Source organism: Agelaius phoeniceus, chromosome 16 (assembly GCF_051311805.1).
Source record: "Agelaius phoeniceus isolate bAgePho1 chromosome 16, bAgePho1.hap1, whole genome shotgun sequence".
In the NCBI taxonomy this organism is placed as follows: Eukaryota; Metazoa; Chordata; class Aves; order Passeriformes; family Icteridae; genus Agelaius; species Agelaius phoeniceus.
Window position 1 is genome coordinate 2,742,190 of NC_135280.1, and position 15,267 is coordinate 2,757,456.

The following is a 15,267-nucleotide window of genomic DNA, read 5'->3' on the forward strand; positions in this document are numbered from 1 at the left end:
CTACTTAGTAAAGATATTATTGCTAATGTATAATATATTATATTATATTATACATTTTAATATAATAATATTAATTATTATATTAAATATAATAATATTATTATATTTAATATAACAATTAATATTATTATATTAAAATGGTGCCTGTTGCATTTCCTATGGGAAGTCTGACTATAAAAACCATCTCCCTTTTCCTGCTCTGACCTCTGCCCTGTTCTTTCTTCTTTTTAGAAATAAACCTGTCACACATGGCATGCAAAGGGTGGTGCAAAAATAGTTTATTACCATATAGTTAATGTAAAGTTAGGTAATTATATTTACAAAGTAAAAATGATCAGCTACATCCAGGGGAGCCTAGCATGTCATACAAGGTTTGTAAGGAATAAATACAGTGAGAAAAGGTGACGTTTCTATTACAGCGAGCAGTTGATCAGGAATGGTGGCTCTTACAAAAGCACTGGAGAATAAACTGGAAGGGAGAAGGGAAGGGGACAGGAATTCACACACGTGGAGGAACAGGAGCCTTCCACACCCTTGCCCTTTGCAGGGGAAAAGGCGATGCTGAGGCTGCAGCATCCCAGCGCCAGGACAAGAGCTCCACAGCACAGCTGGAGCTGAGGGACGGCTGCTCTGTCACATCATCACAGAAACAGCCCTGGGACATGAACCCTCCACCCCCAGTGCTCACAGGGCCCGGGCTGTCCCCAGACAAGGGCACAGATGAGACCCAGAACCAGTCCCCACTGCTGGGACTGAGCCAAGGCCGAGCTGCTCCGAGGCCACTGGAGGAAAACCGGCCCTTAACACCTGAACTGCCACATCTGACACCGCCCTGAGTCTCACAGAGCTTCCTTCCCCCAAACCTCCATCCTTCCAAATGGTTCTTTAAACTCTCAAGTCATCCAGAACTCCAGGAAGGGGGACACGGGCCAAGCTGGAGGATTCCTGGTTCCTACTTACCACAGTCTCCAGTACTTTACATGCTTTGCTTTCTCTAGGTGAGAACAAACAGTGAGCACTCTTGTCCTGCACAGGGGGTGAAGAAAGCATGAAGAAAACAATGCTAATTGCACCCATTATTCATGAGCTCAGAGCCAGCTGGGTTAGTTCAGCTGGTACCAACTTGTCAGGTTTCTCTATTAAATCCCACACCCTCTGTTTCCTCAGCAGCCTCACACTGAGGTTCTGCAGCAGTGCCTTGGCTCTCCTTATTGTAGTTCCACCAGCTGGAAGTTACACAGTGAGTTCAGCTCGTGGCCAGGCTGCTGTGGGATGGGTGTGTGTGCAGGGGGGGCTGTGGCTGCTCTCTGTAAAAACAGGGCACAATTTGCACATGCACAGCATTGATGCTGCTATCAAACACAAGATTATTGAGTCCTCTGAGTGGGAAAAAAACACCCCAAATTTATAGCAAAGAAAGTTACAGTGGTCAAACAGACTGTACACAATCTTCAGACAGGTACCTTCAAAGCTAAAGGCATAGATCAGCAGAAAAGGTTTGAAAAGGTTTTTGTAACAGTCCTCAAACCCCAAAAAAAGCAGTTTATCAGGGTGGGTTGGACACGTTACACTCGTTCCTCCTCTCCCAACCCACTCTGGGGCCTCTGTGCTAAAACAAGACTTAAAAATCAAACCACAACTCAGTCACAAAAGAGAACCCTCTGCAAACTGCTGAGGAATAAATATTTACACTGCACTGCTTGGAATACTATACAGGTATTAAATTACTTTTGTTTTTAAAAAAGAAGAATAAGAAAGCTTTTTCTTTTTACCTAAAAAAATGGAAAAAATACAGAGCAAAGGCAAGCTTGAGTGTCCACAACAAACTGAGTATCCAAACCAGGACAAATATGCAAAGGTCTTGTGGAAGTGCCATCAAATAGAGCAGGTACAAAATGTGAGCACTTTTACTGCAGCCTAGTTCTACCAAAAAAAAGGGAATTTTCTGGTTTGTAAGCCAGCACCAATTCTAAGCAGTTCTATTTTTGAAACAAATGAACACAATTTGCTTCTTTTTTTAATACATGGGCAAAGAAAAGGTGACATTTAAAGAAGGATTCTGTCTGGCTCAGGGGTGATGGTGCAAATGGGAGGAAAATTTTACTCAGGAAAAATAAGATTACTTGGAGCCAACAAGGCTCCAAGACCTGTGCCTTTGCTGCACTTGAGTTTTCCTAAACCTCCCTTTTTGGTGCTATCAATAGTGAGGAGTGATGCAGAATGCAGCAGCTTGCCCACACACTTTCTAATTTAAATAGCCACTGATAATCCCAAAAGATGGATGAAGCCTGGAGCAGGAAGAGGCAGGAGGGTGACTGAGTATCACTGCTATGAATAAAAGGACTTCTCCCTTTATTTTCAAGTACTGGGCTCTACAGCAGGAACATTTCAGTTTGGGGCTGTTTATTGGTGCTGCAGGTTCTTTATCTTTACAGAAAAGGCAGGTGAAGTGCTGCCCCTTGCCTTGGAGAGATGCTGAGACTCACCAGAGCAAGCCCAGGACCCTCAGCAGGGGTTCAGAACATTTGGCTGCATAAGGGACCTTCCTTCCTCCTCTTCCTCTCAGTGACCCCCAGAATTCACAGCTCCCACCCTAAACACACCCCAGACATCCTTCCCAAGCACTGCCCCAGAGGGTGCAGCTGATCCTGACGATGCCAAGGCCACTGCTCAGCCCTGTCTGTACAGCTCACCAAGACTCTCCATTTACTTTTCCAGAGGAGCCCATGGAAAATGTCTGCTCCTACAAGCTGGAGCACATGAGCAGGATTTGCTGGGGAATCTAAGAAAGGGCAGGGTCCACATGGCAAGAAGGAGACCAGGATGTTCTGCTTGGTTGGCTAAAAAGGACAAAATCCCACCCTAAGTCTAAAGAGAAGAGGAGGAGGAGGAGGAGGAGGAGGAGGAGGAGGAGGAGGAGGAGGAGGAGGAGGAGGGTTCTCCTGGAGCCAGTGACACCCTGCAAGGGAAGAGCAGTGACAATGACAAGGCCCATGTGCCATCCCAAATCCTTGCTGCCTCCCACGGCCTCTGCCAGGAGATCAGAGCTCAGCACGGACAGCAGAGCAGCCACAGGTGATCCAGGTGGGTCACAGCAGGAACCCCCAGGTTCTCCAGATCATGGAAGTGCTGTGGTGAGCTTCCATCCTCAGGGATGCAGAGGCTGCCCATGCACACACCTGAGGGCACTGCTGGCGAGGGAAAGGCTTTGAGTCCAACAGGATGAGCACCTTTCCTGCCCTGCTCCCACCTCCAGGACCTCCATGCACACAGAGCATCCCAGCAGAGCAGCTGCTGTGCCCCCTGCAAGGTGCTGCCATCCTGCCTGGGGACAACCAGGGCTCCTCTGGGCAGGATCAGCTGCCCAGTCCTGCTGTGAGGTGCCAAGCTGGACACTTGGCCAGAGCAAGGCCACACAAGCTGGACAAGAGCCTGACTCTGACCATGGTCCAGTGACACCGTGTCCTGCTGAGGGTGCTGCTGGAAAAAGAGATTCTGCTCCCAGGAGGATGAAGGTGACTCTGGCAGCTGCCGTGGTCCAGCCTGGCAGGACTGGGGGGGGCTTCACCAGCCCCGTGGGGCTCTGAGAGCTGCACCTGTACCAAGCACCAGACCCAAAACCAGCAGGGAAGCACCAGGAGCTGCTGGCCTCAGCCTTGGCTGCGTGCCTGAAGAACAAGAGGAAGCTCTGCTCCGGGTGAAGGCCAAGACATCTTCCACATCCCAGCCTGAAGAGGTCACTCAGCACCCAAGCAGGCTGGGAAGCCAATGTGCCAGAGTCTCCTTCAGCCCTGGTGACCTTCCAGGTGGCATCTTGAGATTTATCCAGGTGCTCCACATCTGCAAAGCAGCACAAGCTTCTTCTAGGAAGCCTCTGCTCAGCTGGCTGTGACCATCTAGTGCTACCAGCTCCTCATCCCCTGGTTTGTATGCGTTTATCTGCCTCATGGTGCTAAATTGTATGTTTTAAATACAGAAGCTATTAGGACTGAGAAGGTCTGAAGCACATACTGGTTTTGAGATCTTTATTTCAGGAAAAGATTAAAGAATTAAAATAGGAGCTGCCCTGCTGACAAGAAGAGTTGAATTCAAGAAGCTGGTAAAAAAGGAGCATTATATGCATTGAGCACTGTGCATTTTCAGTCAATATTGGCTCTACTTTCTACTCTACTTTCCTTTGACTAGGAAAAGGGAGTTTCACATGCGCACAGACCCTGGGATACACGGGATTCGATGAGAGGAAGGGAGTAACAGCAAAAAAAAAAAAAAAAAAGAAAAAAAAAAAGAAAAAAAAAAAAAGAGAGTGCTGGGCTTGATCTAACAGAGGCAAGAAAGTGATCTTACAGCTCGGCCCCTGAACACCAACTCCGGCCACCAGCGAGACGGGAGCGAGGACGCGCCGGCGGGGCCAACTCGATGGTGCACTTCAGTAGCTGCAGCTCCCCATCCACAACCACCTGGGCAGCCACCCAAGCTTGCCAGGCTTCGGTGGCACCTACATTCAGGACACGGCACAGTCACGGGGCAGGAGAATCACTTCTTGCATCCTTGTCCAGCGAGATGTCAGTGTGGTACCTCCAGGCTGCGGGCGCCGGCACGGACTCGCGCTCCCCGACAGCTTCCCCCCCTTGTAGGTGCAATAATGCAGTGGAGATCAATGGTTGGATCAGGCTCCTGGTGTGCTCTGAGCACGGGGTCTCTAGACAGCAGTAAGAGCTCGGTGTGGCTGACACCACCCAGGCCCTGCTCGCTCTTCCCGACAGAGCTATAGCTTATGAACAGGCTGCTGAGCCTTAATACTGACACTTAGTGTAATGGTTTACAGTAAAGAAAGGATTCTCCTACAAAGCGCCGAAGAGAGGGCGGGGGGAAAAACCCCACTCCAATCCCTTCCTCTCCCTCTCAGAGTCTCTGGAGCATCTCACAAGCAGGGAAAGGAGCTGGGGAGGCGAGGGGAGGCACCGCCACCGCGGCGCCGGGTCCCGTCGGGGCGTCAGGACAACGACAGCGAGGACATCGTAAGGAACAGAGACAAACGGTGCTGGTGCTGTGCTGCCTCAAGCTGGGAGGTGCGCGTGGTCAAGCGGAGCGGGGAGAACTAGTCTTTCTTCAAGTCCCTGGATTCAAAAAGCTTCAGGCGTTCTTGCACAGTCAGGCCTTCCTTCAGACTCTGGCAGAGACAAAAGACAGAGAGCGGAGTTGGGGCGCGGGCGGCGCTCGGGCCCAGCCGTGGCAGCAGGAATGGGCTCCTGGGCGAGGATTAGTGGGACATGCTGAGGGAGAACACACGGTTATGGAGGGCAGCTACTGCCTGGAGACAGGGTGAGATTGCAGATGAACCAGGCGACGAACCAGAAGCAATGAGAGGCACATCATGCTGCAAGCAGGATTAGCTGACTGGGGAATGACCCCCTGTGCTGGGGTGACTTTATGGTGCTCGTGTCCCCGCTCGTCTGGTTAGCCCAGAAATAAGTTTTGCACCTTACAGACCGGTTCTGAGAGTGAAGGGGGGGAAGAAGAAGCATGCAGAAATATTTTCCCAAACTGGATGGGGGAGAGGCCACTTGAATCTGCTTTCTAGAGGAACCCCTTTGGAGGTTCTCTCCCAAATTTGCCCTAAACCAGGACACCCCCGGAGCTCACAGGGCAGTGCTGGATGGGGCAATTCCAGCAGGGGAGCCCCAGGCAGGCCAGCTGGGATCTGCTGTGCTGAAGCCCCAGGATGCTGAGCAGGACCTGCAGGCTGGTCCATCCCTGCCTGCCCCACCATACAGCACCCATGGGGACAAGTCCTGGCTCCACTCCATGCAGGATTTGCTCAGGAAACCCTGGAAACTGCTGTGTGCTGCCAGTGACCATCCCACCCCTTCTCTCACCCCTCCCTGGCACTGCCCACAGTTAGAAAGAGGACTCCTAAATGCTGCTCAGGCCTGGCAGGCTCTGATGGCTGATCCAATTCATGCAGCATCCAGATTTCAAGGCACAACTCTCAGCTGGCCAGCAGCCCCCTGGCATTTGGAATTGTAAAATCCATCAGCTACACATGAGGACTCAGTAGCACAGTACTGAGAGGGGCAGAAATGCAGAAACAAATTGCCTGACTCCTGTAGGACAGCTTTAAATTGAAACCAGTCTGAGGGGATGCAGCAGCCTAATGCCAGCACCCTCCTTCCTGCAGCCCAAACCTGTGGCATGAGAGACTGAGGAGAGCAAAGCATTGAGTGGTGAGCTGTCCCTGCAGATGAGGAGGCACAGCCACCTCCCATCCCTAAAACAGCCCCCATAGCCAGGGCTCTGCCCCTCTGTGCCCCACTGCCTGTCCCAGCCCCACAGCTCTGCCTGCCAGCCCAGGCCTTGGAACTTGCAAGGAATTCATGCTGCAGCTGAACATTATTCACTTCACAGACCAAGCCTTGGCACCTTCAAAGGCACAGACTGGAAGGATGGAAATCAGCTCCTAGGAGGAAATTCTGAGGGAACTGGGATTGTCTGGCCTGGAGAAAAGAAGGCTCAAGGTGACCTTGGGGCCCCTTCCAGAGCCCAAAGGGGCTCCAGGAGAGCTGGAGAGGGACTTTGGAGAGAGCCTGGAGTGACAGGACAAGGGGGAATGGCTTCCCATAGCCAGAGAGCAGGGTTAGATGGGATATAGGGAACAAATTCTTCCCTGTGAGGGTGGGCAGGCCCTGGCACAGGTTGTCCAGAGAAGCTGTGGCTGCCCCTGGATGCCTGGAAGTGTCCAAAACCAGGCTGGATGGGGCCTGGAACAACCTGGGACAGTGGAAGGTATCTGTGCCCATGGCAGGGGGTTGGAACCCTGGATGATTTTTCATCCCTTCCAACCCAAACCACTCTGTGATTCCATGATCCTACTATCAGGCAGCCACCTCCCTTCCCTGGCTGTGGGACTGTTCTGCCACAGCAGCAGGTTGGACTTTTGGGCTGCATTTTCCTTCCCATGTATTTATCAAGGCAGGACTCCATGATAAACTTGCCCCAAGGCTGTGCAGATTCCCATGGTTACTGTATTTCTGGAAATGTTTTTCCTCCCACAGGCCCACGAACACAGAAGGGCTTTGCCAGGCAGCATGGAAATGAAAGCACTAAATTGGACTGAATTTCCAAATGCTGTGTGCTCTCTTTCCAAGGGGCAGCAGAGTCTCCTGGGATGAGAGTCTCTGAGCACACACTTCCTAAAGGAAGTTTACTTTGGGCCTCCTTAAATGGGAGCAGCTCATGCATTCCAGTTCTCACATCTGATTTCTCAGTGGATGGAAAGAGACACCAGGAGTCATCAGCCTGTTCTGCCTGATGGCACAAATTCCAGCAAATTCAGCCCCCAGGCAGTCCCACAACCATTTCAGTTGCTGATGAGGAGAGCCTGATGAAGTGAGACTAATGTAGGATGATATCTGTGATAAAGGAATCTTCCACAGACTTCCTGGGGCTCTCCACCCACCGTGCTGGGAGCTCCCCTCTCCTAACCTGCCTCTGCAGGTGCTCCCACCTCAGTCCTTGCCATGGGCCAGGAAATTCACTATTACTCCAGTTAATGGAGATATCTGGCTCATTAGAATCAGCCTCATTTCTTATCAGCTCCCTCCTTTTGCTGGATGAGCTTGGAAGCCTTGGAGGCTCAGGGATGGAGAGCAGGAGGAGAAAGTTACTGGGCAAGGAAAACTCTTGCTCAGGCATGGATCAACCTGAAAAAGCAGCAACTGTGGGTAAAGGAAATCAGAGCAGTCCAGGACATTCCCTCTGCAGCTGAGGTGGCTGAGACCATTTTCCATGCTCCAGGCTGTTATGGGAAGTACACTTAAAGGCATCCCAGACTATTCCTGCACCTGGCTAACAGCAAAACAGGTGTTTCCTACGAGACCTGGACAGTGCTGGAGTTTAGTCTGAGGCATGCAAAGTCACTCAGGCATGCACACTCAGTGTCCCACACTCCCAACACAGTAAACAGAAAACGTGCTCCACCATGTCCAAATCCTCTCTGTGACGATGAGCTGTGTTGGTGAGGGTGGGAAGAGCAGGAAGACAAAAAGCCACATCCCCCAGGGAAGAGGCAGAGAGACTTTGTTCCACACAGATCTTGGGTACACTGACTTCTCCCCTCCCCTTTGCCTTCACCCAGGAGAAGAATTAGCAGTGACTAAACCTGTCAGTCAGTCATTGAGAGAAGGAGGGCTCTAGTTTGGCACGGAGGTGTGAGCAGTGCATGCAGAGGTTGGGCCGTGGGCGGGTGCCGTGTGTTTACCTACGTGGCAGGGAACCTGGACTCGGGTTCATTTCAGTTATCCCATGAGACCTGCTCAATAACGGACTGTTGAAGGAAAAAAGCAAAATAAAACAAACAAACAAAAAAAAAGAACAAAAAACAAAAGAAGAAGCTCATAAATCCCACATGAATTTGCGCTGGTGCAGCCCCAGCCCCCCCGTCCCGCAGCGATGCCCTGGCACAGCCCCTGCTTCTTCTCCACTCCTTCCCTACCAAGCAACACACATGGGGATCACACAGAAAGTGATCTGAGTTGAAGTGGTGAAGGGAAACCCAGCATCAGAGTGGCCCAGCAGGTCTGGGCTGCCCCAAAATGTGCAGAAGTCCCTCTCTGTTCACTGGGTGCAGTGCAGACACCCCGAGCCGAGGAGCTGCTGCTCGTAGAGCTCCAAGTGTTTCCCCATGTGGGCACCAAGCTCAAAGCATTTTGCCTGCCCTACAAGGGCTCAACCACTTCAAACATCAGCAAGAGACACCAGGTGAGAGGCAAAGCAGGTTTGCTCATGCTGAGCTTCCTCCCAACTGCCCTATGTTTAATGCTGACTCCTGACCAGCATTATTTGCCCTTCCTTATCCCCAGTCCCATATGATGGAACTGGCTGCCAAGGAGAGCTTGGCACAGCATCACTGGGCTTTGGGATCAACAGCAAGCACAGAAGGACCACAGAAGCACAGGGCCATCTGCACCATGTTAACACACAAGCAAAGTGTGTGTTAAATATGCCCAGGACCCAGACATTGCTGATACACATAAAGACAAAAAATCTTGCAGTGATGAACACTACAACTAGAATGATGTGCACATTTCCACCTATATTTCAACTGAAAAGAAGGAGCAGATACTGGAATAGTCCTCCTGTGAAAGACCAAGGAACAAGGAGAACATCAGCCTTTTTCCCAACCAGGGAGCAGCTTTGTGCCTCCATCTGAGCAAGGTCTGGAGTAGGGGAATGGGCCCTGCCTGGCTGCACAGTCAGTCCTTTTGCAGTAAAAAACCATCCAGGCTAGTACTAGTGGCTGGGAAATTCTTAATTTTGTTCCCCTGCCCATTTCTTCCCATTTGGGATCCCCATCAAAGAGAAATGCTGGGCATTCCTCACTGCCATGCCACTGGGCAGGACATCTGAGCTCACCTTTGACCTGATATTCCTTAGTTGCCGGCTAACACTGGATCTGTCTTTCTTCAAGAAATCAGGGTTGCTTTTTGATTTCATAATATCTGGGAAGAAGCAAAAGAAGTGGGATTAGCCTGGTGCCTACTGCCTTCCTGCAAGGACAGGGCTGAGGCTGTGCCCTCCCAGCCCAGGACAGTGCCCCGATGAGCCCAACTCTTAGTGCTGCCCCAAGGGCAGAGGGGGCTTTTGGGCATCCCTGCATCATGAGGTTTTCCTGATGCAAAACCCCAGAAGGCTTTCAAAGCCCATCAGCTTTGGGCTGGAAGGCCAAGTCCTACACTCAGACCCATTCCTGCACAAGGGTTTGTACTCCAGGATTCCCTGTTAGCTGGGGACACCCAGGACTGCTTGGAGCTGCTGGAGGAGGACTGACCATATCCCGATACAGTGGTGTTCACAGGGGATTTCTCTCCCTGAGCTTCTGTGGCTGCTTTCAGCTGCTCTTTCAACCTGCTGATATCACAGTCTGCCTTGGCCTTCACGATGCTCAGCTCCGTGTAGATGTCTTTGTACTTGTCGCTGGCGTATTTCTTATCCTGGCAAGGGAACAAGAACAACCCCATGGAGCCAGACAGACAGCTGGAGCCCAGGGGTTTGTGGATGCACTCAAGAGGAGCTTGGCAAATGCTGATGGAAGAAGAGCAGGCAGCGGGAGAGAGGCTCGGCCAGGGCAGCTCACGCCCTCGGAGCTGCTTCCAACAGGGAACGGAGACAGGCAGAGAGCTGAGAGCCAAGGGCCAGCACACAGTGCTGCCCGTGCCTGCAGCCCCTCAGCTACAGGCCTTTAGTGGCTTTTCATTTCAGCCAAGACACAGAATTCAAGTAGAATTCCCAGAAATGGCTTTGGTTTGTCCAGAGCAAACCAGTTCCACTGCTGTGAGGCTGGGCAGATCTCTAACACTGATTGTTTGTGCCAGTTAAATCTGATCTGATGTGACAGTAAATGGGGAAATCAGGCTGAAAGGGATGTTTTCCCACACTGTCTCCTTTGTGGGGTAAGCCTTAAGTTGATACATGGAATGCTTTACTGATGACATCAAAATGGGCATTGAATTACATTCAGGAGAAAAATTAAATATGGTTTCAAATCTAGGTGTAAATGGGCTGAAATCTAAGCACAGACACAGGAGCAGAGCACAGTAAGAGGATTTGCAGAACCACCCCTGGCATTACCCTCAGTGCTGTCTGCAGCTCGTCTTTGAGGGAGCTGATCTCCTGCTTCAGGTACTGGATTTCGGATTCTTTCACCCGCAGCAGGACCTGTGGGAACAAAAACCAGAATCTTTGCACCCAAGCAGACACAGTGTGACACCTTCTGTACCCAGAGCAGCCAAGCCAAGGGCTGGAGACTCAGCCCCATGCCAGCACCACAAAGCCTCTGGTCCATCCATCTTCTGCTTCTCACAAGAAAACTCCTCTGGGGAACTCGCCCAAGCTCGCAGTGCTGGTGCTGATGCCCTGCACACCCCAGTTTCTGTCCCCCACTGCTCTGCATGGATTGCACCCCAGGGACAAGCAGGGGCTGCAGAAGGAAGAGCGAGTGTCTGGCTCAACATGGTGAGGAGATCAGGACCCCAGAATCTCCTGGCCTCATACAGCTCATGGTAACAGTGCTGACCAGCCATGAGAGCCGACTGGGGACAGATGGCTGTGACACCTGCCAGCTGTGACTCTCTCCCAGGCTGTGTCCTGGGGTACACAGCACTTGTGCCCACCCACGTGCCTGTCTGCAGAGCTCACCTCCAGCTCGTAGGCGTCCTTGCCCTGCGTGAGAGGCGACCCAGCAGCCTCTCCCCCGCCCTCCCCGGTCAGCAGGGTCCGCAGTCGCGTGATCTCCGCAGCCAGGCGGTTATTCAGCTCCTGGGGAGAGGAGGAGAGCCCTTGTGGGAAGGGGGAGCAGGGCCACAGCTCAGCACGGAGCTCAGGGTCGGCAGGGCAGGGAGCCTCACCTGGTTGTGGGCGTTGAGCTCCTGGTTCTCCCGCTGGCACTGGCGGAGGGCCTGCCTCTCAGCCTCCAGCGCCTGCGCCAGGTGCGCGTTCTCCAAACACTTCTGGGAATACTGCTCCGAAAGCACCTCCAGCTCCCGCTGCACCGACTGCAGCTCCTCCCTGCACAACACACCTGGGGGTAGTGCCCTCCCCACACACACACACATCCCCATTCTTCCTTCAGCCTCCCAGGACAACCCAACAGGGAGCTAAGCACCAAGGATGAGGACTGCATATTCCCTTTGGGGAAAAAACTCAAGCCCAGAGCAAGTCAACTCTTCCCTTTCCTGGCAGAGCCATGTTTGGGCACCAAAAGGGACAGGATGTCATTCTCTCAGAGATTAAGTGGCAGAACTTTCTCAGGTTTCCAAAAATTGAGCTGAGATCTACCAAAATCTACCAATGCCAAGTTCTTCCTTGTGAGGGTCGGGAAGCCCTGGCAGAGGTTGCCCAGAGAAGCTGTGGCTGCCCCTGGATCCCTGGAAGTGTCCAAGGCCAGGTTGGATGGTGCTTGGGGCAACCTGGGATAGTGGAAGGTGTGCCTGCCCATGGCAAGGGGCTGGAATGAGATAAGCTTTAAGTCCCTTCCAACCCAAACCATTCCAGTATTCTAAGTTTGCTCTGGGCACTCAGGACCAGGTATATTTGCACACCTCCCCAACTTATATAGACGTATCCAGGTTGATAAAGGTGACAGGCAGCCCTGCTCAGCTCCCACGGGAGGACAGCCTTGCCATGGAAAACTCAGAGCTTCCTCCTCACTTTTTGAACAACCCTGCTGCTGCAGCTGTGTGAAAAGCAGCACTGGCTGCCCATCTGCTACTTCTGGGGACCATAAAGGAGCTATTTTGTATAATGTGGGGACATTGACCTGAAGCCTGAAAGATTACGGGCAACCAGGAGGCTCTGATGGATGCAGAAGCCCCTGAAATAACCCCAAACTCATCGCCAGAATCAAATGGGAGAGGAGGGCCCCCCACACATGATCTCCCTGCCAGATGGTGACAGAGGACAGGGACGGCCTTACAGGTACTGCCTTCGGAGGGCCTCGATGTCGGCGTTGACACTGCTGATCTGGGAGCGCTGGGACTTCTCCAGCTCCCGCTCCAGCTCCTCCCGGTGCGCGTTCTTCATGGCTTCGATGGCTGCGAGGGGCAGCACAGGGTTAGCACCCAGCACCCCCCAACCACAGCCGGGTTTTTGTTCATTTCTTAAAGGAACAAAACATCCCTGCAAATCTCCCACTGCTTCATGGCCCTTTCAGTCTGTGCCCCAGCTGCAAAGGGGCTTGTGCAAATCCTGCTTTTCAACAGAGTCCAAATGATTGTCCCCTTCACACATTGTTTCCTGGACTGTGGGACTCCTAATGCAGAGCCCCTGAACTCCAGTGTTTCAACATTCCCTGGGGCACTGAAGAATTAATTCAGTGTGGAATTGGCAATAATTTAACACAGGAATCACTAATGCCTTTCAGAGCTGGAATGCAAAACAGATCAGACTGTCTAACAACCAAAGACAGGGGAACCAAGCCTGGAGAAAGACCAGGAGATGAGCACCAAACCTGGATGACCAGGAGGTGAACCTCCACCTAAAAAACATCTTTCCCACAAGCCCATTCCCATCTCCCTGTGCAGCCCACCCAGCCCTCACCCCATCCCTGCCCTGCTCCTCAATGCAGCCAACACCACGCCCGTGTCCCCACCACCACTGTCCTGCCCCACCATGGGTCCCCCTGGTACCTGAGATGGTGGCAGCCGTTTCCTCTGCCAGCAGGCGATCCTTCTCCTCCCGCAGCTTCTCCAGCTCCCGCTGGTGCTGCCGCTGCAGGTCCTCGATCTTCTTCTGGTGCGTCTCCTCCATGGCTGCAAAGCCCCTCTCACATGTTGCCTGCAAAGGGAGGAGGGGAAAGGGTTGGCCCAGGAGCACAGAGTCGGTGCCACGGCGGTGGGGAGCCCACCAGGAGCCACAGCTCAGCTCCCCAGGTCCAGCAGGGATCTTCTGCTCCCCCAGCCAAGGAGCACGATGGACCTCGCAAAGGTCAGGGCTTGCTCTGCAGTCGCTTGACCCCTGACAGCTCCAGGGAAAAGGATGCACAGGGGCACACCCAGCTGGGGAATGCAAATATATGGAAAAAAACAATCAAAAAAACCCTTCTGTGCCCCTTCTGCTCTTTTCAATGCCTGTTTTTTTCAACCTCTGGGTGTAGGGAAGATGACGTGAGAGCAACAGGATCTTAATTCTCAACCGAGTATTGCTATAAATGCTGCAGGGAAAATTACTTGCTAATTGAATTACTAGGAAAGAACTCGAGCCAGGACACAGGAGGAGCAATTTGGGGAGTTGGGATTCACCAGGGGTGAGGTCCTGAATTCCTGCCTGGTCCTTCTGTTCCCAGCTCAGCTGCCAGCCTAAGCACATCAGATCCTGGATGGACACACGGCTGCAGGACACGGACAGGAGCAGCAAAGCCACAGGCAGGCCCAAGCCACGAGGGAAGAAGGGGCACACACTGGGGACAAGGTGCTGAGCCCCATCAGGCAGCTTGGGACAAACCTGATGCCAAGCACTGTACAGGGCTTTACCCCTTAATGACACAGGCTGGCTTTATTCCCTGATTTCAGCTGAGCTCCCCTTGACTAACACCAGTGTTTTCCATGCAAAGTGAGAACTGTCACCTCTGGGACCCCATGGGAAATTTTAGGGGGACAAATTCACTCACTCAGTGGCAAAAGTGCTCATGACAGTCCAACACTACTGACCCTCACTAACATACATCCCTCAGCATCACCTTCTTGGCTAATGCTCTGTTACCTACACCTAATCCTCATTTCCAATTTTTAGCTTTGGTGGGTTTTTCCCTCCTATTTAATTTTTAATCCTGAAGCATTCTTCACTTTCCCAGCCTTGTTTGTTTATTTGGTTTTTTAGACTCCTAACTCAGTGCCAGAACCTGCCTGGACTTGGCTGTGGCACAGAGCAGCCCTGCAGGATTCTTCATTACACCCAGAATCATAGAATATGCTGAGTTGGAAGGGATCCACAAGGATCATCAAGTCCAACTCCTGAAACACCTCAAATTTTGGAAGAAAAAGGTGCATACTCTACCATAGGTCTGGCTGCAGATTCACTATTTAATGTATTGTAAATGCATTGCCATAAATCCACATGTACAAATCAGTATCTCATAGAATCACAGAATGGTTTGGGTTGGAAGGGACCTTGAAGTCCATCCTGTTCCACCCCCTGCCATGGTCAGGGACACCTTCCACTATCCCAGGTTGCTCCAAGCCTTGAACCTGGTCTTGGACACTTCCAGGGATGGGGCAGCCACAGCTTCTTGGGGCCACCTGTGCCAGGGCCTCACCACCCTCACAGGGAATAATTTCTTCCTAATAATAAATGTAAACATACCCTTCCTTCATCTAAAAGCCATTCCCCCTTGTCTTGCCACTTCATGCCTTTGTCAAAAGTCCCTTCCAGCTCTCTTGGAGCCCCTCTAAGCACTGGAAAGGGCTCCAAGGTCTTCCTGGAGCCTTCTCTTCTCCAGGTTGAGGAGTTATGTTTGTGCTACTAATATTACATTCTCCATCAGGTTCTTAAGAGAAGAATGGAGCACATTCAAGCCTCCAGTTTGGGCAGGCTTCCAATTGCTTGGTTGGCTTTCTGACCAGCACTGCTTAATTCCAATGGGATTCAGCAAAACTACTGCTCTCCCAGGCTAAAACCAGCTTTTGGCTGGAGCTGAGCCACACTTCACCTCCAGCTCAAATGTGTGCTGGATCTTGTGGCTGGAAGCAAGCTCTCCCACATTTTTGCTGATTCTTA

The 15,267-nt window shown here is 51.9% G+C and overlaps 1 protein-coding gene across 7 annotated transcripts in view; it reads right to left on the reverse strand.

The window, feature by feature from the left end:
- Positions 1-4,011: 4,011 nt before the first annotated feature.
- The window catches only part of MPRIP (myosin phosphatase Rho interacting protein), a 73,155-nt gene continuing 61,899 nt past the window's right edge, over positions 4,012-15,267 (reverse strand). For 3 of the 7 annotated variants that reach the window (XM_077187144.1, XM_054643442.2, XM_077187139.1), the window contains 8 exons: positions 13,182-13,329; positions 12,470-12,587; positions 11,403-11,562; positions 11,194-11,313; positions 10,627-10,713; positions 9,827-9,989; positions 9,412-9,497; positions 4,012-5,170 (listed from right to left, as the gene is read on the reverse strand). In XM_077187144.1, the coding sequence (XP_077043259.1) occupies positions 5,099-5,170; positions 9,412-9,497; positions 9,827-9,989; positions 10,627-10,713; positions 11,194-11,313; positions 11,403-11,562; positions 12,470-12,587; positions 13,182-13,329 (954 nt within the window). In that variant the 3' untranslated portion in view covers positions 4,012-5,098. Of the gene's footprint in view, positions 5,171-8,257; positions 8,324-9,411; positions 9,498-9,826; positions 9,990-10,626; positions 10,714-11,193; positions 11,314-11,402; positions 11,563-12,469; positions 12,588-13,181; positions 13,330-15,267 lie in introns of all 7 variants that reach the window. The other 4 variants (XM_077187145.1, XM_077187140.1, XM_077187141.1 and 1 more) reach the window with 3 other exon arrangements.